Source organism: Tachyglossus aculeatus, chromosome 15, assembly GCF_015852505.1.
Source record: "Tachyglossus aculeatus isolate mTacAcu1 chromosome 15, mTacAcu1.pri, whole genome shotgun sequence".
NCBI classification, from domain to species: domain Eukaryota; kingdom Metazoa; phylum Chordata; class Mammalia; order Monotremata; family Tachyglossidae; genus Tachyglossus; species Tachyglossus aculeatus.
Genome location: NC_052080.1, coordinates 18,328,431 through 18,350,621, shown reverse-complemented (window position 1 = coordinate 18,350,621; position 22,191 = coordinate 18,328,431). Strand labels below are relative to the sequence as shown.

General features: G+C 58.4%; 3 protein-coding genes across 11 annotated transcripts in view; 2 read left to right on the top strand and 1 right to left on the bottom strand.

The window, feature by feature from the left end:
• The first annotated feature begins 717 nt into the window (after positions 1-717).
• COG1 (component of oligomeric golgi complex 1) lies at positions 718-15,582 on the top strand. Its single transcript, XM_038757145.1, has 15 exons — positions 718-857; positions 922-1,225; positions 3,947-4,179; positions 4,648-4,829; positions 6,269-6,442; positions 6,536-6,692; positions 6,933-7,143; positions 7,221-7,991; positions 9,481-9,627; positions 10,921-11,082; positions 12,064-12,191; positions 13,027-13,135; positions 13,754-13,863; positions 14,413-14,491; positions 15,258-15,582. The coding sequence occupies exons 1-15, from the start codon at positions 718-720 to the stop codon at positions 15,402-15,404; spliced, it is 3,054 nt and encodes a 1,017-aa protein (XP_038613073.1). The 3' UTR covers positions 15,405-15,582.
• The window catches only part of FAM104A (family with sequence similarity 104 member A), a 24,456-nt gene continuing 16,851 nt past the window's right edge, over positions 14,587-22,191 (bottom strand). For 2 of the 5 annotated variants that reach the window (XM_038757437.1, XM_038757440.1), the window contains exons 3-5: positions 17,731-17,793; positions 15,576-16,629; positions 14,587-15,396 (exon numbers count right to left, since the gene is read on the bottom strand). In XM_038757437.1, coding sequence (XP_038613365.1) covers positions 16,408-16,629; positions 17,731-17,793 — 285 coding nt within the window. In that variant the 3' untranslated portion in view covers positions 14,587-15,396; positions 15,576-16,407. The remainder of the gene's footprint in view (positions 15,397-15,575; positions 16,630-17,730; positions 17,794-22,191) is intronic. The other 3 variants (XM_038757438.1, XM_038757439.1, XM_038757441.1) reach the window with 3 other exon arrangements.
• The window catches only part of C15H17orf80 (chromosome 15 C17orf80 homolog), a 30,019-nt gene continuing 28,625 nt past the window's right edge, over positions 20,798-22,191 (top strand). For all 5 annotated transcript variants that reach the window (XM_038757431.1, XM_038757430.1, XM_038757432.1 and 2 more), the window contains exon 1: positions 20,798-20,823. The gene's annotated coding sequence lies outside the window, so the exon portion shown is untranslated. The remainder of the gene's footprint in view (positions 20,824-22,191) is intronic.

Here is a 22,191-nt window from a genome sequence, read left to right as displayed (position 1 = left end):
CGCTGTGCACATAGTAAGCGCTCAATAAATACGATTGATGATGATGATGGGTAGGAACCGTCTCTGTATGTTCCCAACTTGGACTTCCCAAGCGCTTAGTACGGTGCCCTGCCCACAGTAAGCGCTCAATGTTGCCAATTTGTACTTCCCAAGCGCTTAGTACGGCGCTCTGCACATAGTAAGCGCTCAATAAATACGACTGATGATGATGGGTAGGAACCGTCTCTGTATGTTCCCAACTTGGACTTCCCAAGCGCTTAGTACGGTGCTCTGCACACAGTAAGCGCTCAATGTTGCCAATTTGTACTTCCCAAGCGCTTAGTGCGGCGCTCTGCACATAGTAAGCGCTCAATAAATACGATTGATGATGATGATGGGTAGGAACCGTCTCTGTATGTTCCCAACTTGGACTTCCCAAGCGCTTAGTACGGTGCCCTGCACACAGTAAGCGCTCAATGTTGCCAATTTGTACTTCCCAAGCGCTTAGTACAGCGCTCTGCACATAGTAAGCGCTCAATAAATACGATTCATGATGATGAATAAATGCGATTGAATGAATGAACACGATTGATTGAATGAATGAATGATTACCCGTGGGGGGGGGGGCGGAGACCGGAAGCGGGGACGCCCCGACCCCAAGCGAGAGGCCGGAGACCGGAAGTGGGGACGCCCCGAGTGCGGGGGGGCCAACCGGAAGTGGAGGTTCCCCTAGTCAGCATGGCGGCGCCGGAAGCGGAGGTTCCCCTAGGCAGCATGGCGGCGCCGGAAGCGGGGGCGCCCCGAGGGGGGGTGTTGGAGACAGAGGGCGACCGGAAGCGGTCGTGCCCCTATCGGGGCCGGAAGCGGAAGCGCGGGCCGTGCCCCCCCTGCCAGGCAGGCAGACGGTCAGTCAGTCAGTCAGTCAGTCCGGCGGGTGGGGAGGGCGGGGATGGCGTCGTCTCCGTCGTTGTCCCCGCCGCCGCCCCCCTTGGCGCTGCTGGCGTCCCAGGGCTGCGAGGAGGTCCGCGGTCTGGAGCGTCGGGTGCGGTCGGCCATCGAGCAGAAGAAGGAGGAGCTGCGGCAGCTGGTGGGCGAGCGCTACCGCGACCTGATCGAGGCGGCCGACGCCATCGGGCACATGCGGCGCACGGCGCGCGGGCTCCTGCGGGCCCTGGCCCACACGCACCGGGCCTGCGCGCGGCGCGCGGCCCCCCCACGCCCGCCCGACCGCCACCCGGACGCGCAGGTCAGAGCCCCGGGGGCCCCGGAAAGGCCGTCGTCGCCGCCGCCGCCGCCGCCATCCCCGCGGGGGGGACACGGCCCCGCTCACGGAGGAAGCGCCCCATAAATACCATCGTCATTATCATTATCCCCCCACCGCGCGCAGGGGCACGGCCCCGCTCCCTGAGCCCCCCGGCACCCCCAGGAGGGCACGGCCCCGCCCGCGGATCCGGCGCTTAGAACGGTGCTTTGCCCATAGGAAGCGCTCAGTAAATACCATCATCATTATTATCATTATTCCCATCCCCCCCGTAGGGGCACAACCCCGCTCACGAACCCCCAGGAGGGCACAGCCCCGCCCGCAGATCCGGCGCTTAGAACGGTGCTTTGCCCATAGTAAGCGCTCAGTAAATACCATCATCATTATTATCATTATTCCCATCCCCCCCGCAGGGGCACAACCCCGCTCACGAACCCCCAGGAGGGCACAGCCCCGCCCGCGGATCCGGCGCTTAGAACGGTGCTTTGCCCATAGTAAGCGCTCAGTAAATACCATCATCATTATTATCATTATTCCCATCCCCCCCGTAGGGGCACAACCCCGCTCACGAACCCCCAGGAGGGCACAGCCCCGCTCGCAGATCCGGCGCTTAGAACGGTGCCTTGCCCATAGGAAGCGCTCAGTAAATACCATCATTACTTCCAACCCCCCGGCAGGGGCACGGCCCCGCTCACTGAGCCCCCCCCGGCACCCCCAGGAGGGCACAGCCCCGCTCGCAGATCCGGCGCTTAGAACGGTGCTTTGCACATAGGAAGTGCTCAGTAAATACCATCATTATTACCATTATTTCTACCCCCGCCGCAGAGGCACGGCCCTGCTCACTGAGCCCCCCCCGGCACCCCCAGAAGGGCACAGCCCCGCTCGCAGATCCGGCGCTTAGAACAGTGCTTTAACCATAGTAAGCGCTCAGTAAATACCATCATTACTATCATTATTTCCCCCCCCCCCCCCCCCCCCAGCAGGGGCACAGCCCTGCTCACCGAGCCCCCCGGGACCCCCAGGAGGGCACATCCCTGCTCACTGAGCCCCCCGGGACCCCCCCCTCCCGAGGGGTCATAGCCCCGCTCACCGACCCCCAGGAAGACACAGCCCCGCCCGCAGATCTAGCGCTTAGAACAGTGCTTTGCACATAGTAAGCGCTCAACAAATACCATCATCGTTATTATTATTATTATTATTATTCCTACCCCCACCCCCCTGCAGGGGCACAGACCTGCTCACTGAGCCCCCCGGGACCTCCGCTCATCAAATCCCAGGGGGACACAGCCCCACTCACAGATCTAGCGCTTAGAACAGTGCTTTGCCCATAGTAAGCGCTAAGTAAATACCATCATTATTATTAGTAGTATTTCTCCTTACCTCCCCCCCCCCCCCCCGCCGGGCAAGGGCACAGCCCTGCTCACCGAGCCCCCTGGGGACCCCCCCCCCCCCCAAGGGGTCATAGCCCCGCTCACCAAACCCCAGGGGGACACAACCCTGCTCACAGATCCAGCGCTTAGAACAGTGCTTTGCACATAGTAACCACTCAACAAATACCATCATCATTATTATTCCCCCCATTCCCCCTGCCCCCCGGGACCCCCCCCCACCTCCCGAGGGGTCATAGCCCCGCTCACCAGCCCCCAGGGGGACACAGCCCCACTCAAAGATCCAGCGCCTAGAACAGTGCTTTGCACATAGTAAGTGCTCAATAAATACCATCATCATTATCATTATCATTATTATTGTTATTCCCACCCCCACCCCCAGGCAGGGGCACAGCCCTGCCCACTGAGCCCCACGGGCCCCCCAGGTGTGCACAGCCCTGCTCACAGACCCACCCCACCCCCCGGGGGCGCAGCTCTCTGCTGACAACACCCCGGGGAATGCAGCGCCCCGACCCCCAGCAACCCCCAGGTGGGCAGAGCCCAACCCCCCGGGGTGCAGATCCCTGCTGCCAGCCCCTCGGGTGAGCAGAGCCCCGACCCCCCTGGCTTCCCCAGGGGTGCAGATCTGTGCAGAGAACCCCCCAGGGGTGCAGAGCTCCTCCCACCAGGACCCCCAGAGAGGCAGACCCCTGCTGACAACCCCTTGGGGGTGCAGAGCTCCATCCCCCGGTTCCCCCAGCTGAGCAGTTCCCTGCTGAGAACCACCCCAGGGGGTGTAGAGCCCTGCTGAGAAGTCCCCAGGTGAGTAGAGCCCCGACCCCCCGGATCCCCCAGGGGTGCAGAGCTCCTGCCGCCGGGACCCCCAAGGAGGCAGACCCCTGCTGACAACCCCCTGGGGGTGCAGAGCTCCACCGCCCCCCTGGATCCCCCAGCTGAGCAGCTCTCTGCTAAGACCCACCCCAGGGGACGCAGAGCTCTGCTCCCCGGGACCCTCAGGGGTGCAGAGCCCTGCTGAGAACCTCTCAGGTAAGCAGAGCCCCGCCCCCCAGGTCCTCCAGGTGAGTAGATCTGTGCTGAGAAATGCCCCCAGGGGTGCAGAGCTCTGCCCCCCTCGACCCCCAGGTGTCCAGAGGTCCCCCCCACTTCCCCTGGGACCCCCCAGGTGCGCAGAGCCCCGCCCCCCGGGCCTGCCAGGGACCCCCAGGTAGGCAGAGCCCCACCTCCCAGCCCGCCCCGGCCCCCAGCCCGAGGTCCCCTTGGGCAGCGGCACCCTGGGCTCACCTGGCCGTCCGGCCTTCGGGCTGCGTGTGCCCCGCAGGCCCGGGACCAGTTCTACAGCCTGGCCGCCCAGATCGGGCTGCTGCTGGAGATCCCCGAGAGAATCTGGAGCGCCATGGAGGCCAGCCGCTACCTGCACGCCACGCGGCTCCTCCTGCTCTGCTGCTCCCTCCACGACCTCCTGCGGCTCGACGCCTCCGCCGCCCGCTACAGCCCGGTCCTCATCCGCTTCCCCATCCTCGTCCGGCAGGCCGCTGCCGCCGCCCACTTCCGGTACGGGGGCAAGTCCCTCTCGGGAGGGCGGTCCGCCCCGTGGCGCCGGGCATCTTCCTGCTTCCCCGCCCCGGTGCCCCCGAGGAGTCTTGTGGGGTTCAACACCATCCGTTAGGCGCTTACCAGGGACCGGGCACCGCAGTAAGCACCGAGGTGCAATTCATTCGTATTTACCGAGCGCTTACCCTGTGCGGAGTGCTGTCCTAAACGCTCGGGAGAGTACGAGGAAAACAAGCTCATCGGGTTGGACACGGTCCGCGTCCCACACTGGGGCTCCCAGTCTTAATCCTCGCTTTACGGACGGCACAGAGAGGTGACTGGGGCAAGGTCACCCGGCAGGCGGGTGGCGGGGATTAGAACCCGGCTCCCGTGAATGGGGACTGGCAGTCGCCGTTACCGTGCGGGTCATCGAGGGTGGGGGGGTGGTCCGCGCAGGCCTGTAGCCTGTCCTCCGTACCCCCCCCTCAGTTCCACCCTCCTCCACGAGAGCAAGCAGCTGCTGAGGGGCGCGGCGGTGGCCGACCAGGCGGTGGCCGAGGCCCTGTGCTCCGTCATGCTCCTGGAGGACAGCTCTCCGCGCCAGGCCCTGACGGACTTCCTGCTGGCCCGCAAGGCGGCCATCCAGCAGCTGCTGAACCAGCCGCACCACGGTGAGCGGGGCGACTCTCTCCTTTCTTCCCCCCACGGGGAGGCTGGGCTGGACTGGATTTCCATGTCTGCCTCCCCGTCTCGCCCCGAAACCCCTTGTGGGCAGAGATGGGGTCTTCCTACTCTGGTGGATCACTGCTCTCCTCCCTCAACCCATCCTGTGCGCTTCGCTCCTCTAATGCCAACTGTCTCACTCTACTTCCACCTTGCCACTGATCCCTTGCCCACATCCCGCAACGCGCCCCCCCCCCCCCCCCTCCATCTGATAGACAATTTAGTCTCCCCACCTTCAAAGCCCTCCTGGCTCTGCAGCTCACCTGCCGGGTGAACTTGGGAGAGTCACTTCACTTCTCTGGGCTTCGGTCACCTCACCTGTAAAAGTGGAAATTAAGGCCGTGAGCCCTATGTGGGACAGGGACTGTCCGAGCTGATAACCTTCCGTGGACTCCAGCGCTCAGCAGAGTCCCTGGCACGCAGTAAACGCTTAAATACCATAAAACCAAACAAAACCCCGGCGTCGTAGGCAGCGCTCCCTTCTCGGGACGGACCGCGGCCGGACTCCGCTCTCGACCTTCCCCGGCAGCGTGACCTAGGGGATAGAGTACCGGGCTGGGTGTCAGAAGGTCCCGGGTTCTAATCCCACCTCCTCCACTTGTCTGTTGGGTGACCTTGGGCGAGTCGCTTGACTTCTCTGGGCCTCAAGTTACCTCATCTGTAAAACGGGAATGAAGCCTGTGAGCCCAGAGTGGGATGGGGACCGGGGTCCGACCCGATTACCTCGTACCTACCCCTGCACTCTGTACAGCGCCTGGCACCAAGTAAGCACTTAACAGCACTATTATTATTATTTGACCGCCCGCTCCTCTCCCGCTTCGCTAAACTACATTCCTCCCCTCCTCCCGGAAGCTTTTCCCGAATACCACTTGTCAAGAAATCCCCCCAGCATCTCGACCTGGTCGCATGGATCGGCTTATCCCTCTTTCGGGATCCCACCTGGGCTCAGGCCTTGCCTCTCTTACTCACCGTTGGTCCGGCAACTTGAGTCCCACTGGCTCCCCGTCGGCCTGGAACCCGCTTGATAAATGGCAGTCGGCGTCCTTTTTTCTTTAGAGGCATTTAAGCGCTTACTAGGAGCCCGGCGCTGTACTGAGCGCTGGGGTCAACACAAGCGAATGGGGTCGGGCACGATCCCGGTCCTACACGGGGCTCCCGGTCTTAATCGCCAATTTACACCTGAGGGAACTGAGGCTCCGAATTGAGCGCCCCTCCCCGGGGACACCCGGCCGACGAGCCGCGACCAGAAGCCGGGTCCTTCGGACTCCCGGGCCCGGGGTCAGACCGCTCCGGAGCACCGCGTACGGTGCTGTGCACACGGGAAGCGCCCGGCCGATTGGTGTGCCTGACGGGGGGCTCGCCTGAGGAAGGTGGTCTGTCCGTGCAGGTGCCGGCATAAAAGCGCAGGTGTGCGCAGTCGTGGAGCTGTTGTCCACCACGCTGTACCAGGCCCACGCCCTGTTCTACACCTTGCCCGAAGGCCAGCCGCCGGACCCGGCCCTACCCTGCGGCCTGCTCCTGTCCACGCTGGAGACGGCCACGGGCCGAGGGCAAGCTGCAGGCGAGCACCCGGGCCGGGGGGGGGGCCCAGAGGGGGCCGGGCGGGGGGCCGGGAGCCGGGCGGAGCCTGACTCTGGGCCGCCCCTCCGTCTAGGGAAAGGCTTGGGCCTTCTGAAGGAGGAGCTGAAGCTGTGGAGCTGGTTCCGGTACCTGCCCCAGTCCGTGGTGGAGTTCCAGCCCACCCTGCGGACCCTGGCCCACCCCGTCAGCCAGGACTACTTACAGGACACTCTCCAGAAGTGGGTCGCCATGTAAGCAGTCAGTAGCGTGCCCTGAGCGCTTCTGCCGGCCGGCGGCGGCGGCGGGTACGATCCCTGCCCTCGGGGAGATGGCCGTGACGCGTGTCCTGGGATCGGCGGGAGCCTCCGGGTCTTCCTGAGGGGCGGTGCTGAGGGATTCCGGGAGATTTGGCTCACCGTGGCCACGTCCCGGACGAAGCGACGCCGACATCCGGCAGGCGGGCTCACGCCGGGGCAACCGTGGGCTCGCAGGTGCCACGACGACATGAGGGTCGGGATCGGCAGCCTGCTGGTGTACGTGAAGAGCCTGAAAGGGCTGGCCGGGATCCGGGACGGCGTGTGGGAGTTGCTGTCGGGCGAGCCCATGAGGCACAGCTGGGCCGCGCTGTGTCAGCGGGTGCTCAGTGGGCCCCTCCTGCTCTGGGAACACCTGATGCGGCAGCTGTTCCTCGACAGGCTACAGGTGAGTCCGTGCCCCCGCTCCCTCCCCCCAGTGCCTCAGTCTGTCTTGACCGACCCTCTCCCCTCCTCCGTCCTCAGACCCTGATGGAAGAAGGCTTCGCCGCCATCTCGACCCGCGCCGAAGAGCTCCTGGCGGCCGCCCTGCGGGAGGCGGAGGCCCAGCCCGCCGGCCCCTGGCCCAAGGCCGCCCACTCGGAGCACGACATGGCCCCGTTCCTGTGGTCGGAGAGCCCCGGGGACCTGGCGGCGGACGCGGCCTGGATCAGCGTGGCCCACCGCAGCCAGCCGGCCCCCGGCGGGCTGGCCCTCAAGGCCCGGGCCCTGAGCCCCCGCGTGCAGGCCTTCTGCTCCGCCCTCGACGCGGAGCTCGCGGCCAAGCTGGAGGACCTGGGGTCCTACCTGCCGGCCCCCGGCCCGGCCTCCCCGCCGCGGGCCGGCTCAGCCTTCGACCGCTACGCCGACGCGGGCACGGTGGAGGGGCTGCTCCGGGACCAGTGCGGGGGCTGCGTCCGCCGCCTCCTGGGCCGCGTGCGGGAGGAGCTGAGGCGGGCCGAGGCGGAGCCGCGCGGGGGGCCCGGGGCCCCGGGCGGCCCCGAGCTCCCCGCCGCCCTCTTCCTGGCCCGCCTCTGCCAGTCCCTGGCGGAATTCTGCCCGCACCTGAAGCAGTGCATGCTGGGGACATCGGGCGGCCCCGACCGACCCGCCCGGGAGCCCCGGCCTGCCAAGAAGCTGGGCAAGGCCAAAGTCCGGGAGGTGGATCCCACCCAGGCCCAGTGGCGGGAAGTGAAAGAGGATCTCCTGCAGCAGAGCCTGGCGGGATACCGGGTCTGGACCTCGGCTGTCGCGGAAGTAAGGACGGGCCCGGCCCTTCCCCGGAACCGGATCTCCTGCTTGTGCAGTTCTCCTCCTCCCCTTCCCTCTCCAGTCGGTCAATCCAGGGTATTGACCGACCGAGAAGCCCGCGTGGTGCGGGGGCTAGAGCCTGGGCCCCAGAATCAGAAGGTCATGGGCTCCAACCCTGGCTCCGCCGCTCATCTGCTCTGGGGCCCTGGGCATGTCGCTTCACTTCTCTGGGCCTCGGTTCCCTCTTCCGTAAAAGGGGGGATTGACACTGAGCCCCACGGTGGGCAGGGGCTGTGTTCAACCCGATCTGCCTGTATCCACCCCGGTGACTGACACAGTGTGAGCGCTGAACACATTCCACGGTTATTACTAACAACAACAGAATGACCGTTCCCTGCCCATAACGAGCTGCTTTCTCCTCCCCGTGTTCCCCACCTCTGCGGCAAGAAAGCAGCCTCTCCCTGCTCCTTCTCTGTCGGGGGAAGCCGGGTCCGCGACTCGCAGAGTCCGGGCTGGGACCGGCAGCCCTTCCCAGCCCCGACTCCAGCGGTCCCGCACCCTGGGGCCTCAGCTGGACACGAGGGGAAAGCTGGCCCAGGCTCGGGGCGCGGGGGCCGACGTACAAAATGGACCCGGGACTAAACGCCGGGTTTGATCGCAGTAACTATCGGTGGCCCCTGTCAAGCACCGTGTGCCCAGCGTGGCCCGATTGGACACAGCCCCCGCCTCACCCAGGACTCACGGTCTAAGGGGGTGGGGAACGGGAAACTGAGGCCCGGTGAAGCGACCCCTCCTGGGGTCCAACAGCAGCAGGCACCAGGCGGAGCCGGCTTCAGAAGCCAGGTCCCCGATTCCCAGCCCCGTGTTCATTCCCGCCGAAGAGTCCCACCCGACTGAGCCGGCTCTTCCCCACCGCATCCTCCACCACGATGCCGGAAGGAGATTGGGGTTTCAACTGAGCAGGGCACAGATGATAATAATAATAGTGGTATTTAAGCGCTTACTATGTGCCAGGCGCTGTACTGAGCACTGCGGTGGGCACAAGCGAATCAGGTTGGGGACAGTCCCTGTCCCCTGATGGGCTCACAGGTTTAATCCTCATTTGCGGCTGAGGTAACTGAGGCCCAGAAAAGTGAAGTGACTTGGCAGAGGTCACAGCGACAAGTGGCAGAGCCGGGATTAGAAGCCAAGACCTTCCGACTCTCAGGCCTGGGCTCTACCCACTAGGCCACACTGCTTGTCCTGGGGGTGTAGGGGAGGAATTGGGCCATGGCCAGTTTTCCCCTAGGGGAGTGGGCATTTCTATCACGATGATTCGCACGTACTTACTTCTCCCGGGCAGCGTGTCCAGCGATGAGGAGGAGGAGCAGGGACGGAGGGGGGTGGGGTGCCTGCTTGGGAGGACCCGATGACGTTGGCAACGGGGGGGCTGGCAAGCTGGCACCGGGGCCGCTGCCCTGGGCACCTCAGGTTGACGGGCCGCTTTCCTCGGCAGGGCCTGGGGCGTGGCTTCACCCAGTCCCTGCTCCTGGACGACCCCGGCTCCATCTTGGCCGCCGCCACCAGCTGGGATGAAATCGAGATCCAGGAGGAGACGGAGTCCGGGAGCAGCGTCACGTCCTGCATCCGGCTCCCCTCGCAGGTGGGTCGGGGGCGCCCCTGGCCTCTCCCGGGCCCGAGAATCAGTCGCCGCCGGCGGGAGTTGCTTCCCTGCTGCTTTCCGGGCCCTCTCCGCTCTTCCCGGCCCAACTCCAGCCGAGGAAGCCGGATAACCGTAAGACTAAAGCAGGGTAGCTGAGCGCGGAGAGCACGGGCCTCGGAATCAGAAGACCTGGGTTCTAATCCCAGCTCTGCCACAGACTTGTCGAGGGACCTTGGACAAGTCACTTCATTTTTCGGTGACTCTTTCCTCAACTGTAAAATGGGGATTAAATACCGCCCACTGTTGGGTAGGGACTCTCTATATGTTGCCAACTTGTACTTCCCAAGTGCTTAGTACAGTGCTCTGCACACAGTAAGCGCTCAATAAATACGACATTGATTGATTCTCCCTCCTACCTAGACTGTGAGCCCCATGCGGGGCAGGGACCGTGTCCGACCCGAGTAATTTGGACTTAACCCAGTGCTTAGAAAACCATTTGACACATAGTAAGCGCTTAACAGATATCATGAAAAGAAAACAATAATGATAACCGGTACGCGCTATGTGCCGAGCCCTGTGACAGAGGCATTCAAGGTTGGATAAAGTCCTGACCCACATAGAGCTTATGGTCGAAGCGGGAGGGAGAATGGGTATTTGATCTCCGTTTTAGAGGAAGAACTTGGGGCACAGGGAAGTCGTGACTCGTCCAAGGTTACTTAGCAGAGAGGAGGCAGAACCGGGATTAAGACCCAGGCTTCCCGACTGCCTGGCCTGTGCTCACTGCCTCAACCCAATAGTGGCTCCAGGAGCTAACGGCATTTGATCAGAATTCCCCTTCCTCCAGCAGGAACCGACCTAGCCCCCAGTGGGCCCGGAGTAACCGAAGCTGGCACTGACGATCAGTCGGTCCTATTTATTGAGTGCTTACTGTCCGCAGAGCACTGTACTGAGCTCAGGGGAGAGGACAACACAACGATCGACAGAAACATTCCCTGCCCGCAAGCTTAAAGCCTATAGGGCCCCAAGAGCTTCTCCCTTGGGTTATTCTCTTTCCCAAACGCCCGAAAGGGGAAGGAGCCTGGCCCAGTGGAGACCCGGCCCCCAGGGAGCAGAGTTTCTTACCCCGGCTGGGGTGAGAACAGAAACAGACGCCGCTCTGCGCGAGGAGGCCCTGAGATCTCTCGGCCTGAAAGTCGCCCGCCGTCCCACTCGGGTCAGCGGAGGGCCCGTGCGGTTTGCCAGGGCCCCGGGTCGGCGTGTGGCCCGCGGCTGACGGCCGTTGTGTTTTCCCAGCCCTCCTGGCCCGTCCAGACCCTCCTGTTCAGCCTGTGCCAAGAAGTGAACCGGGTGGGCGGCCAGGCCGTGCCACGCTCCACCCTGCAGGAGCTGCTCCGGGGCTGCCTGACGGAGGTGTTGGCAGGCTTCGACAAGCTCGCCCAAGGCCGGCAGAGCAAGGTAGGGCCTGGGGTCCGTCTCCCCGGGGGACCCCCGCCGCTCTAAGGTCCCAACCCTTTGGGGGCTGGGGGAGGGCCTTGCTAGCCATTCGTCGTATTTATCGAGCACTTACCGTGTGCAAGGCACTGTACTGAGCGCTTGGGAGAGTACGGTATAACAATAAACAGACACATTGCATCTACCTGGGAGAGCCAGCTACTCTTTGTGCCTGTCACGGGGCTCTTCGTCACAAACCGAGGAGGACTCCACAGGGCCAAGCTGATGGAAGAGAACAAGGAAGCCCTTCCGTGGAGGCTAGCGTTCCGCTGATAGTATCTGTTGAGCGCCTACTCTGTGTAGAGCGCTGTCCTGAACGCTTGAAGAGAACAAAAGAAGAGTTAGATGCAATCCCCACCCCTCGAGGAACTTACAATCTTGCAGGAGAGACGGGCGTTAAAATGAATTGCAGAGGTGCCATGGCGGAGGGATAGTGCAGAGACCCGAGTCAAAAGGTTGCGGGTTCTAATCTCAGCTCCGTCACTTGCCTCCTGTGTGACCTTGGCCAAGTCACTTCACTTCTCTGGGCCTTAGTTCCCCCATCTGCGAAGTGGGAATTAAGACTGTGAGCCCCGTGTGGCACAGGGATCGTGTCCAACCTGATTTGCCTATATTCGCTCCAGGGCTCAGCACGGTCCCCGGTACACAGTAAGCCTTGAACATATCATTAGGGGGAACGGACTGAAGGGCACAGGTGATGCAGAAGGGAGGGAAAAGAAGGGGTGGGGAGACGAGAGGTTAGTTAGGGCAGTTCTCCTCGAGGAGATGCCATTTGAAGACAGGGTTGGAGGCGGTCTGTCGGACGGAGGGTGTGACCGAGGGGACAGCGGCAAGGAAGAACGCGAGACCCAAGTTAGCGTTAGAGGAGCTAAGCGTGCAACCAACTGACATATTGAATCCGTAATTGCATATCTTGTCCTCCCCTGGGCGGGGACCGACTTACAGAAGGACGGAGGGTTTCCGATGACCCAGAACCGCGCCCTGCAGCTCCTTTACGACCTGCGCTACCTCAACACCATGCTGACGGCCAAGACCGATGAGCCGAAAGGCAGCAGAAGCAAACCCGACCCCAGGTACCGCGATGCTGGTCCGGCGGGGCCTCCCCCGGCTACGGAACCGTGCAAAGGATGGACTGCCGGTGATGGTTCCCAACCGTGTCTCCCGTTAACCGATCGGCCCTAGTGATGAAGCGCTTACCGTGCGTAGAACACGGTATTAAGCAGCTGGGAAGAGTACGGTATAACAGTTGGTGGACGTGGTCCCTGCCCTCGAGGAATTTAACCAGTCTAAAGAGGGAGGCAGATATTAAAAGATAGGTCTGTAAGTGCTGTGGAGTTAAGGGTGGGATTAATATCAAGTGCAGGGGTGACGCAGAAGGGAGAGGGAGGGGAAAATGAGGGTTAGGGAAGTCCTCTTGGAGGAGATGAGCCCAGGGGAGGGGGGGGAAGTGATCGTCTGTCGGAAATGAAGTGGGGATGGAGTGAAGTGGTGAGAGAGAGATCAAGAAGGAACGGTGAGTAATTTAGCATTAGAGGAGCAGAGTGACTGAGCTGGGTAACAGGAGGAAATCAGCAAGGCAAGATACGGGGGATCAGAGAGGGAAGAGGCAGGGAGGCCGACGCAGGCCACGACAAGCACGTTGCTACACCTACTGGATCTAGGCGTGCGCATATTGATCCAGAAAAGGAGTCTCCAGGACAGTGCTCTGCACACAGTAAGCGCTCACTAAATACAACCGAACAAATGAACTGTTCTCCCCATTTGGGACAGGGCCTGTGTCCAACCTGGTTAACTTGTAACTTCTAACTCAGCGCTTAGAACAGGGCCCGGCCTACAGTAAGCGCTTAACCAATACCATAAACAAGCCAACAGAAGAAACCATTAAGGGTTGCCAACGTCTGGTTCCAGATTGGAGAAGGCGATAGACTTCCTCGAAGGACACATTGACCCGTTTGACCTGGATGTCTTCACTCCACACTTAAACAGCAACCTCAGTCGGCTGGTGCAGCGAACCTCGGTAAGTCGAGGCCGGGGGGCGGGAGGGGGGCGGTCTGCCTCTGGCCCTCCCAGGGGATGGCTTCCCGGGCCAGAGCCGGGCAGTCGCAGCCACCTACCAGCGGAGAGCTAATCACGGCGGCTCCGGGCGGCCGAGTCGGTTAGGACCGAAGGCGGCAGATTGGGTCAGCGCTCTCCTCCCCGCGGCGGGAGAGGGGGGACGCTACCTAATAGGCGTCTGCCCGGAGGCCGTAACAGTTGAGGCGTGGGTTAAACACATGCTAGGTGCTAAGGCCTGTGCTAAGTGCTGAATACGATCAAACACAGCCCTCAGCCCCTCACCTTGGGCTCACAGTCCCAGGGGGAGGGCGGGTTTTGAACCCCCATTTTACAGGATAAGGAACTAAAGCCCAGAGAAGTGAAGCGACAGGCCCCGGGTCTTCCGAGTCCCAGGCCCCGCGCTCATCAGCGGCGGGGTGGGGGTCGGTCAGGTGAGAGGTGGGCCGAGCCCACTCGCCTTCCGAACTTCCCTAGCGCGATAAAGTCGGGGTGACTCACCAAGCTGCCCAAAGAGGCCGGGCTGGAGCAGTCGATTCAGCCTTTCCCGTCTCCTGCCTCCCCCCCAATTCCTCTCGCACAGGTTCTCTTTGGCTTGTTGGCGGGGACCGAGAATCAGTTCGGCGTCCGGACCGGCCCCTTCAACTCCCAGGAACCCCACAACATCCTGCCCTTGGCATCCAGCCAGATCAGGTGAGGTGTGGGGGGCTCCCCCTCCCCGCCATACCCAAACACAGACACACCCCGTCTCATCAATATGACGTTTGTATTCCCGTCTGTCTCCCCCTCTAGGCTGTAAGCTCACTGTGGGCAAGGAACACAACTACCTCCTCCTTTGTTTTATACTCTCCCAAGCGCTTAGTACGGTGCTCCGCGCGCAGCAGACGCTGAATAAATACCCGTGATGATGATCAGTTAGTCCATGAGTGCTGGCTCGGGCCTCGTTGTGCACAGCACTGTATTTTGCGCTTCAGAGAGCACAAAGGAGTTAGCAGACACCATCTCCGCCCACGAGAATCTTACAAAGTAGAGGAGGAGGCGCACATTAAACTACTGTTAACGGAACGCGACCGAGTAAGAGGCTACAGGCCCAAGTGCAAAGGGGATACAGAAGAGAGGTGGGAGACGAGAAGCTCCCGGGGGAGATGTGATGTTTTTAGTAGGGCTTTTGAGGAAGGGGAGAGGAGTTCCAGAGCCAGGGGTCGACGATGCCATCGATCTGTCTTCCGTTCTGTCATAAAGGTTCGGCCTCCTGCCTCTCAGCATGACCAGTTCCCGCAAGGCTAAGTCAAGCAGCCGGGACACGGAACCCAAAACCCAGGTGAGGGGAAAACGGCAACTCAGATCCGCCGCATCCGGCCCGTCTCCTCCTCCCGCCCGAAAGCAACGCAAGGACTGGCACGTAACATGACAGGATGCACTAATGCTGCTTTTAATGGCGGCGCGATAGAAGTACAGGATCTTACTAGACTGAGCTCACAGGTGCGAAAAGAGACACTCCTTCAGACTTGGACACACCCAACAAGCCTCGCAGCGGGAACGGGCTTCTGGGCGGCCCGTGCTGTCGAAAAATCCACACGAGCCGGGACTGGTTCGCTTTGACCGATCGGGTCGGAGGAGAGAGTTGGTGTAGCCAACCCAGTTTCAAGGCGGAAGCTTAGTGCTTGCTCGAAGTCCTTGAGTGACGCTGAACCCGTTTTTCTGACCCACCCTCGGCTGCCCAACCCGGGGCCGTGGGTGTTGGAGGACTACGACAGGGTTGTCGTCCCTTAGCCTTTAGGGTAGGGGTGCAGTATAGATTACCCAAAACCTAATTCCGCCTAGGCCGCGGGTGCGTTCGGTGGGGCAGTGACATCGGCCGGCCTCTCCGGCCCTCCTCCTGGGGGCAAGGGAGAAAAATCGGTCTCGTTGCCTAAGGCATTTCTTCACTGCTCTCGTCCTCGAGCAAGCCGAGCGTTCTCATCTCACCTTGCAACAAGTCTGTCCTCCCTCCTAGAACGGCGTTTTAAAAATCGGCCCCCTGCACGCGGCAGGAGCGACTCCCAGAGCGCGCCGGGTAAACGTCGCTACTCTCCTTTCTCCTCCAGTGGCAGGCGGCGGCTCCGGCGCTGGCCCGAGCGGATGACGACGCATCGCGGCCCGGCTCTCTATTCAGGCAGCTCGCCACCGAGGAGGAAGACGCAGCCCCGCCGTCGCTGTTCAAACTGGGTTGGCTCTCTGGTATGACTAAATAAAAAAAAGTAAAATAAATCAGGCTGTCTCTGTCTAAATCGATACGACGGTATTCTTCCACGGCGGCCTCCGCTCCTGGCCTTTAAACCGGGAGGTGGTAAGTGTCAAACTTGCAAAGTGGCCCCTCGCCCTTCCAACCTCCACGGTTCCCGCGATCTTAAAGGCCAGCTTACGTCTCAGGTCGTCTCCTTCCCGCTCATCATCTCGACCTCAGTTTACTGGCTGCAAAAAAGACGGAATGATCACGTGAGGTCGTCTGAAGCTGCTACCCTAACCAACGGGGTCTGACTGGAGACAAAGCCACATCCAGCCCGACTTCCTCTCGCCCCCAGATCGTGCAATGTGTCTGCCTCTTAGCCGGCCCTGGACGCTTAGCATCATCGCAAGATCAAATCGGGGCCCAGGGCGATGTCTTAGAGACCCACTCTCCCCTGGACGGGCCGTTAGAGGACGGCTGCGGACGGAGAGGTAGGATGGTAGTTTCGACTTCAGTGCAAGACTGAATCGGGCTTTTCAGACCTGGGGGTGGAAGCTAAATGGGTGGCTCTCACGGAAACTAGAACCTTGTTTATTGAATTAAAAAAAAACAAAAAACAGAAACAAAAAGCCCACAAAAACAGTGACGCTCCCCTGTTTTAAAGGACTCCTGACATAAAAGCGTTAAGTTGCCAAATGACAGATTTGGACTTCAAGCTAAAACGGCACGAAACACGGACTCTTCACACGCAGTTGTGGCTTCCTCCTACCCGGACGAAGATCCGACTCCCCTACCCTGAAAAGAATCCTAGAAAAATTGCTTCAAAGCCCCTTGGAAATGGCAATAGTGCAGCAAAACCCCAAGTAAACAATCGCCTGTTAGCCCGTTATTTCAAATATAGACCGAAAAGCCAACAGGCATCTTTTGTGCAATTTTTAAACAAACTTTTTTTTTTCCTTTTTTTTAAGTCGAAATATCAAATCTGCACAGTGCTGTCCCTTCACAGAAGGCAAGGAACTGCCCGTCCGTCATGTGGGTGGTCGGCCTCGGTGCTGTAGGCTGTGCAAGTGGGCCTCCTTCAGGATCTGGTTGATGTGGAAGTAAGGGCCCTGGCAGAGTGCGGACGGCTCGTGGAAGGACGGGGGCGGAGCGGGGCTGGAGCCGGCCGTGATCTGGTTGAGGCTGCTCTCTGGGCCGCTGGCTCTGTCGGGGCTGTTGATGCTGCTGCCTCCGCTCTCGCTGCTTGAAGACTGTGGGGCGAGAGAGAGAGCGGGCTTAGAGGGGACGTCGGCACCGTCTTTCCCTCGGGGCGCTCCTGGCCCGGCGAAGAGACCGGGCCTTCGCCCGTGACTGGGCCCCTCGCCACCAACCCCGCCGGCTTCGGGGGGCTGGGGCAGGCGCCTTTCATTCAGCCGTATTCACTGAGCTCTTCCTGTGTGCCGAGCACTGTACTAAACGCTTGAGAGAGTACGATATAACATCAGACGGGTCCCGCTCACGGTGAGCGGGTGGGGATCCTTTCCAGAATAGAGTTCTGGTGGTTAGTGCTGTGGATCGAGCGCTTAGAACAGTACTTTGCACACAGGAAGTGCTCAATAAATGCCATCATTATTATTATTATTATCGAGGGGCTAAAATCTGCCCCAGATCACACGGTTTCAGGTCAGCCATATCTGACCTAAGCGCGGTGACAGACCTAAGATGAGTGTGGGGTGGCTGTCTGGAGTGGGCACGGTGGGCCGGGCCGGCTTCGTCTCTTCTCGAAGAGAAGCTTCGAGAGCTGGGCGGGGGCGGGGGGGGGTCGCGTCGCCCGCTACGGACCCCCGTGTTGGGCTGCTCGGTTTGGAACGAGGCCGGTCCGGTAGGGTCGCCTGCAGCGGTTTTTCCGCGCCTCCCTCTGGAGAGGGAAAACACCGACTCGGTCGGACCGGAGACTCGCTTGTGCCCCATGACGCAGTGTGAGGAGGGGAAGGATCACGCGATGGTCAAACTCGAGACCACATGCCACATTTCAGTGGGTACCACCAAAGAGGGGATCGAGCCCCACCTTCCCCCTCCCCCTTACTTCCCCCATGTCCACAACCTTTGCCCCCGAGTAAAAAAAACACAACTCAGGAAACAGAGCTCAGGTGGGCCATCAGAATGGTTCAGCAGCAGCAATAAATACAAATCCTACGTGGGGGCTCGCACAACTTCAAGGCAAGGGCAAACTGAAACACGAAAGCCCTTCCACAGTGGCATAGAGCAAATGGATATGGGTAGGCAGACTAGCCAAGAGACTCTCCCAGACCACGCGGGAGAACGGAAGCATCCTCCCAAGGTACGCCTGCTACTTGGGATACGAAACCCACCGCACTGTATGCTTTGTTTCCTCTTAGTCTGTTTTCTTTACTGTTTCTCGTTACAGGCACTGTCTGAAAAATGAAAGGTGAGAACGGTCATCAGTCGCTAGTGACGATCAAGTTTTCACTCAAATGTGAACGTTTCAGACCTGACCCCTGTAATTACAATGTGGGGACTGGGAGGTTTAAAGACGGACCCCTATGTTAGAGCACAGGAGTTTAAAAAAAACAAGGTACTCAATGAGAGAGCAACCCAAATATGAATTTAAAAAAAAAAATCCAGCTTCATTTCACTTTTAAGAAGCGACAAAAAGGGATGGGATAAGAAAATCTAACTTTTCACTGCCACTAAACCGTGTAGATCTCTCACGCTAAAGAACAGAGTTTGGAAATCTACAGTGTAAACAACCGATCCCAGGATCAGGAGAGGTCCAAGATAAACCCAGAAGCATGAACCTGAATTCCAAGCATCTAAGGTGTCTGCCAGAAGAAAAATATGGGTGACCAAGCAACACAAGCTGGAAGAGAAAGTAGTCGTTTCTCTTCTTAATTACTCTTTGTTCCCAGGCTAAGTTTTAGCAGAAAGATTTCGGAAACAATATAAACCGAGTAGCATTTCCTATCAAATGTTTCACAGTGTGAGATGGGGCTTCTGGTTCCGGGTCTGGCTAGCCACGTAGGGTCCACGCTTCGAGTTGAATACTCCCTTTATTTTGTCTCTGAGCTGAGAGGAAAAATCTCAAACACATACTTGGACCAAAAAACATGAAAAACATAGAGAGAAAATCCTTTCTCCACGAGGCCGTGGAATTCTTGAGAGACTCAGGCCTACCGGATGTAAAACCCAAACCCCCGTTCTCAGGATCTCTCTCCAACAGTTTCAGCACTAGGGCTAAACGTGTACGCAAACACTGCCTCAACACTCCTCCTCGGAAAGTTTAATTTAGGCATAACGCTGCCATCTGACGAGTTGTTTCCAAGTTCTCTAGTGTAAGTGGGGTTAAAAATATCTACCGGCAGAATGGGGGCAGTTTCGGAAAGATGCTGAGCAAGTGTACTCCCTTTAAAAATAACTCTGTGCCAGGCACAGTTTGAAGCTCTGGGATAGATACAAGATAACTGGGTTCGTCACAAGTCCCTGTCCCACATGGGGCTCACCCTCTTAATCCCCATTTTACCGATGAAGTGACTGAGGCACGGAGAAGTGAAGTGACTTGCCTGAGGTCACCCAGGCGAGTGGCAGAGCCAGGAATCGAACTCAGGTCCGCCGATTCCCAGGCCCGTGCTCTATCCTCTAGGCCGTGCTGCTGCCGTGCTGTTGCAAGCACGTGAACATCTTGCTTTAAATGCCGACTCTAGCTGACCAGCTGGTTTGGCGGTCAGAACAATTTGCACTGAATCACCCGGGATGCCGAGGTCATGCTCGGAGCCTCGTCGGTATTTGAAAACATGGGAACACGTCATAATTAGTTGTCCCTGAAGGGGCTCAGTAAGACCTCACAAAACGGAAACAGTCCATAAACTACCTAAGCTAAAGGCACAAGCATCCTTGACTCTCCCGGCCAAAAGGAACTTGAGCCAGGTCCAAAATGTCCATTTCACACCAAGTGAAAGCAGCCTAGCCTAGCAGAAAGAGCACAGGCCCGGGAGTCAGAGGACCTGGGTTCTAATCAGGCTCTGCCAATTGTTTGGGGTTATTTTTAATGGTATCTGTTAAGCACTTAACTATGTGCCCGGCACTGTATTATGCACTGGAAGTAAATCAGGCTGGACACAGTCCCTGTCCCACCTAGGGCTCACACTCTTAATCCCCATTTTATAGATGAGGTAACTGAGGCCCAGAGAAGTGACGTGACTTGCCCAAGGTCACACTGCAGACCAGTGGTGGAGCTGGGATTAGAACCCAGGTCCTCTGGAACCAAGGCCCGAGTTCTATCCACTAACTTCCCTTGCTTGCTGTGTGACCTTGGACAAGTCACTTCACGGTGCCTCAGTTCTCCCGTTCTCCCTCCTACTTAGACTGTGAGCCCCATGTGGGTCGGGGACTGTATTCAACCTAATTCACTTGTATCTGCCCCAGCACTCAGAACGGTGTTCGACACACAGTGAGCACTCAAATACCCTAAGAAAAAAATATCGGAAACTTTGGAGGATGCTCAACCGCGGCTTTTCTCCCTACTTAACTGCGGGAGTCTTACAGTCGCCTAATGGGGGTTGGAGCCAAGAAAGAGAACCCAGGGGTGCTCGGCAGTATCACGCCTGACCCAATTTTGCTAGCCACCCAAGTTAGCTCCCAAGGCCATCTAGGTGAGGGAGAGAAGGATTCTGGGAGGATGGACTCCTAACTTTTCCACAGGGCAAGACAGCCAAGAGCTGAGGATTTGAAACAAGCAAGGTACTCTGTTGGTGGGGAGGGAATTCTAATAATAATGATAATAACTGTGGTATGTGCTAAGCACTTACAATGTGCCAGGCACTATACTAAGTGCCGGGGTGGATGCAAGGAGGTCGGGTTGGACTTGTGGAGCAGACGTTAGAACCCGGGTCTGACCGACAGGGATTTTTCTCGTGGTGACTGTTACTGCCTCAGGGAAGTCCCAGTGGGGCCAGTGCTGGGTGTAATGGATACAGCACAGGCCCGGGAGTCAGAAGGTCATGGGTTCTAATCCCGGCTCCGCCACTCGTCTGCTGCGTGGCCCTGGGCATGTCGTTTCACTTCTCTGTGCCTCAGTTACCTCATTTGTAAAATGGGGATCGAGACTGCGAGGACTGAGTCCAAGCCAGTTGGCTTCTATCCACCCCAGTGCTTAGTACAGTACCTGGCACATAGTAAGCACTTAAACACCATTATTATTATTATTAGTATTATTACTGAGGCCATCATGAGAAAGCACAGACTCACAGTTGAACCTACTCGCTGAGGGAAACTGCCCCTGAAGTGTCATGTCCTGCCCCCTGTCCCTCCCACTTTTTCCCGCCCCCCTCCCCTTACTGTGGCAGTGCCCCTCCCTTTCCTGGTCTCTGGCCCCTGTGCTTAGAATAATGGAATTGTGACATCAGATGGGATTGGGATTCCTGTCCCTCCGGAAGGCAAAGCAGGAGGTAAGTCTCCTCAGTTATCCTGCTTATCACTTTAGTCGTGACAAGAAGAAGAAAAGGGATAATCGTGGTCGTTGTTAAGTATCTACTATGTGCCAAATACTGTACTAAGCACCAGAATGGATACAATGCGGTCCGTTTCAGCTCTGTGTTCAGTTCAGTCTTACCCATCAAAATGGAAGGGGTTGTTAAGATAGTGGGAGGGGATGGTAAGGAAAAATACACACATATCAATCAATTATTGGTACTTATTATTATTAAGTGCCAGCGAGTCATTTCCGATTCATAGCGACTCCATGGATATACTTTCTCCAGAACGTCCTGTCCTCTGCCCTAATCCGCAACCTTTCTAGTGGTTCTTCCGTTATCATTTTGGTCTCTATCCATCTAGCTGTTGGTCTGCCTCTTCCACGTTTTCCCTGGACTTTCCCTAGCATTAGTGTCTTCTCCAGAGAATCAGTCCTCCTGATGATGTACCCAAAATATGCTCATCTAGGTCAAGTCATTTGGCCTTCCAAACACCACTTTGGTTTAATTTGCTCTAAAATCCATTTGTTTGTCTTTCGGGCAGTCCAGGCTATTCACAAAACCCTTCTCCAACAGCACATTTCAAAAGAATCAATGTTCCTTCTATCCTGAGCGCTTACTGTGTGCACAGCTCTGGAAGAGCACAATACATACATGAGATCTCCCCTGTGCTCTTCTGTTTGGCTATTCAGGTAGGAAACATTCCAACATGAGGTGCCCATGCTGAGCTGGAAGTGTTAAAGTGCTGGCATCTATTGAGTACCTACTGAATGTAATATCCTGTACTAAGCACTTGGGGACCACAAAGGAAACACAGGACATGTTTCCGGCCCAAAAAGAGCTTCCATTTTAATGGAAGAGCTATAGAACTGTGTATAAGCAGAAATAAGAGAATAAACCCAACTGAGTATTCAACTATACCTCTATGTTAATGTTAATAATAATAACAATAATAATAATAATAATAATGATGGTATTTGTTAAGCACTATGTGCCAAGCACTGTTCTAGGCACTGGGGTAGCTACATGGTAACCAGGTTGTCCCACGTGGGGCTCACAGTCTTAATCCCCATTTTACAGATGAGGTAACTGAGGCCCAGAGAAGTGAAGTGACTTGCCCAAAGTCACCCAGCTGACAAGTGGCGGAGCCGGAATTAGAACCCAGGACCCCTGACTCCCAAGCCGGGGCTCTTTCCACTGAGCCACGCTGCTGGGGATGGACATAAATTGAGGGCAATAGGTGGCTGAAGATGAGGGAAGATGAGGAGGAAGTGGCAGAGTCTCTAGAGGACTCTGAAGGTGGGAAGCATTTAGGAGGTGAGGCTGAATCCAGAAATTCTAGGA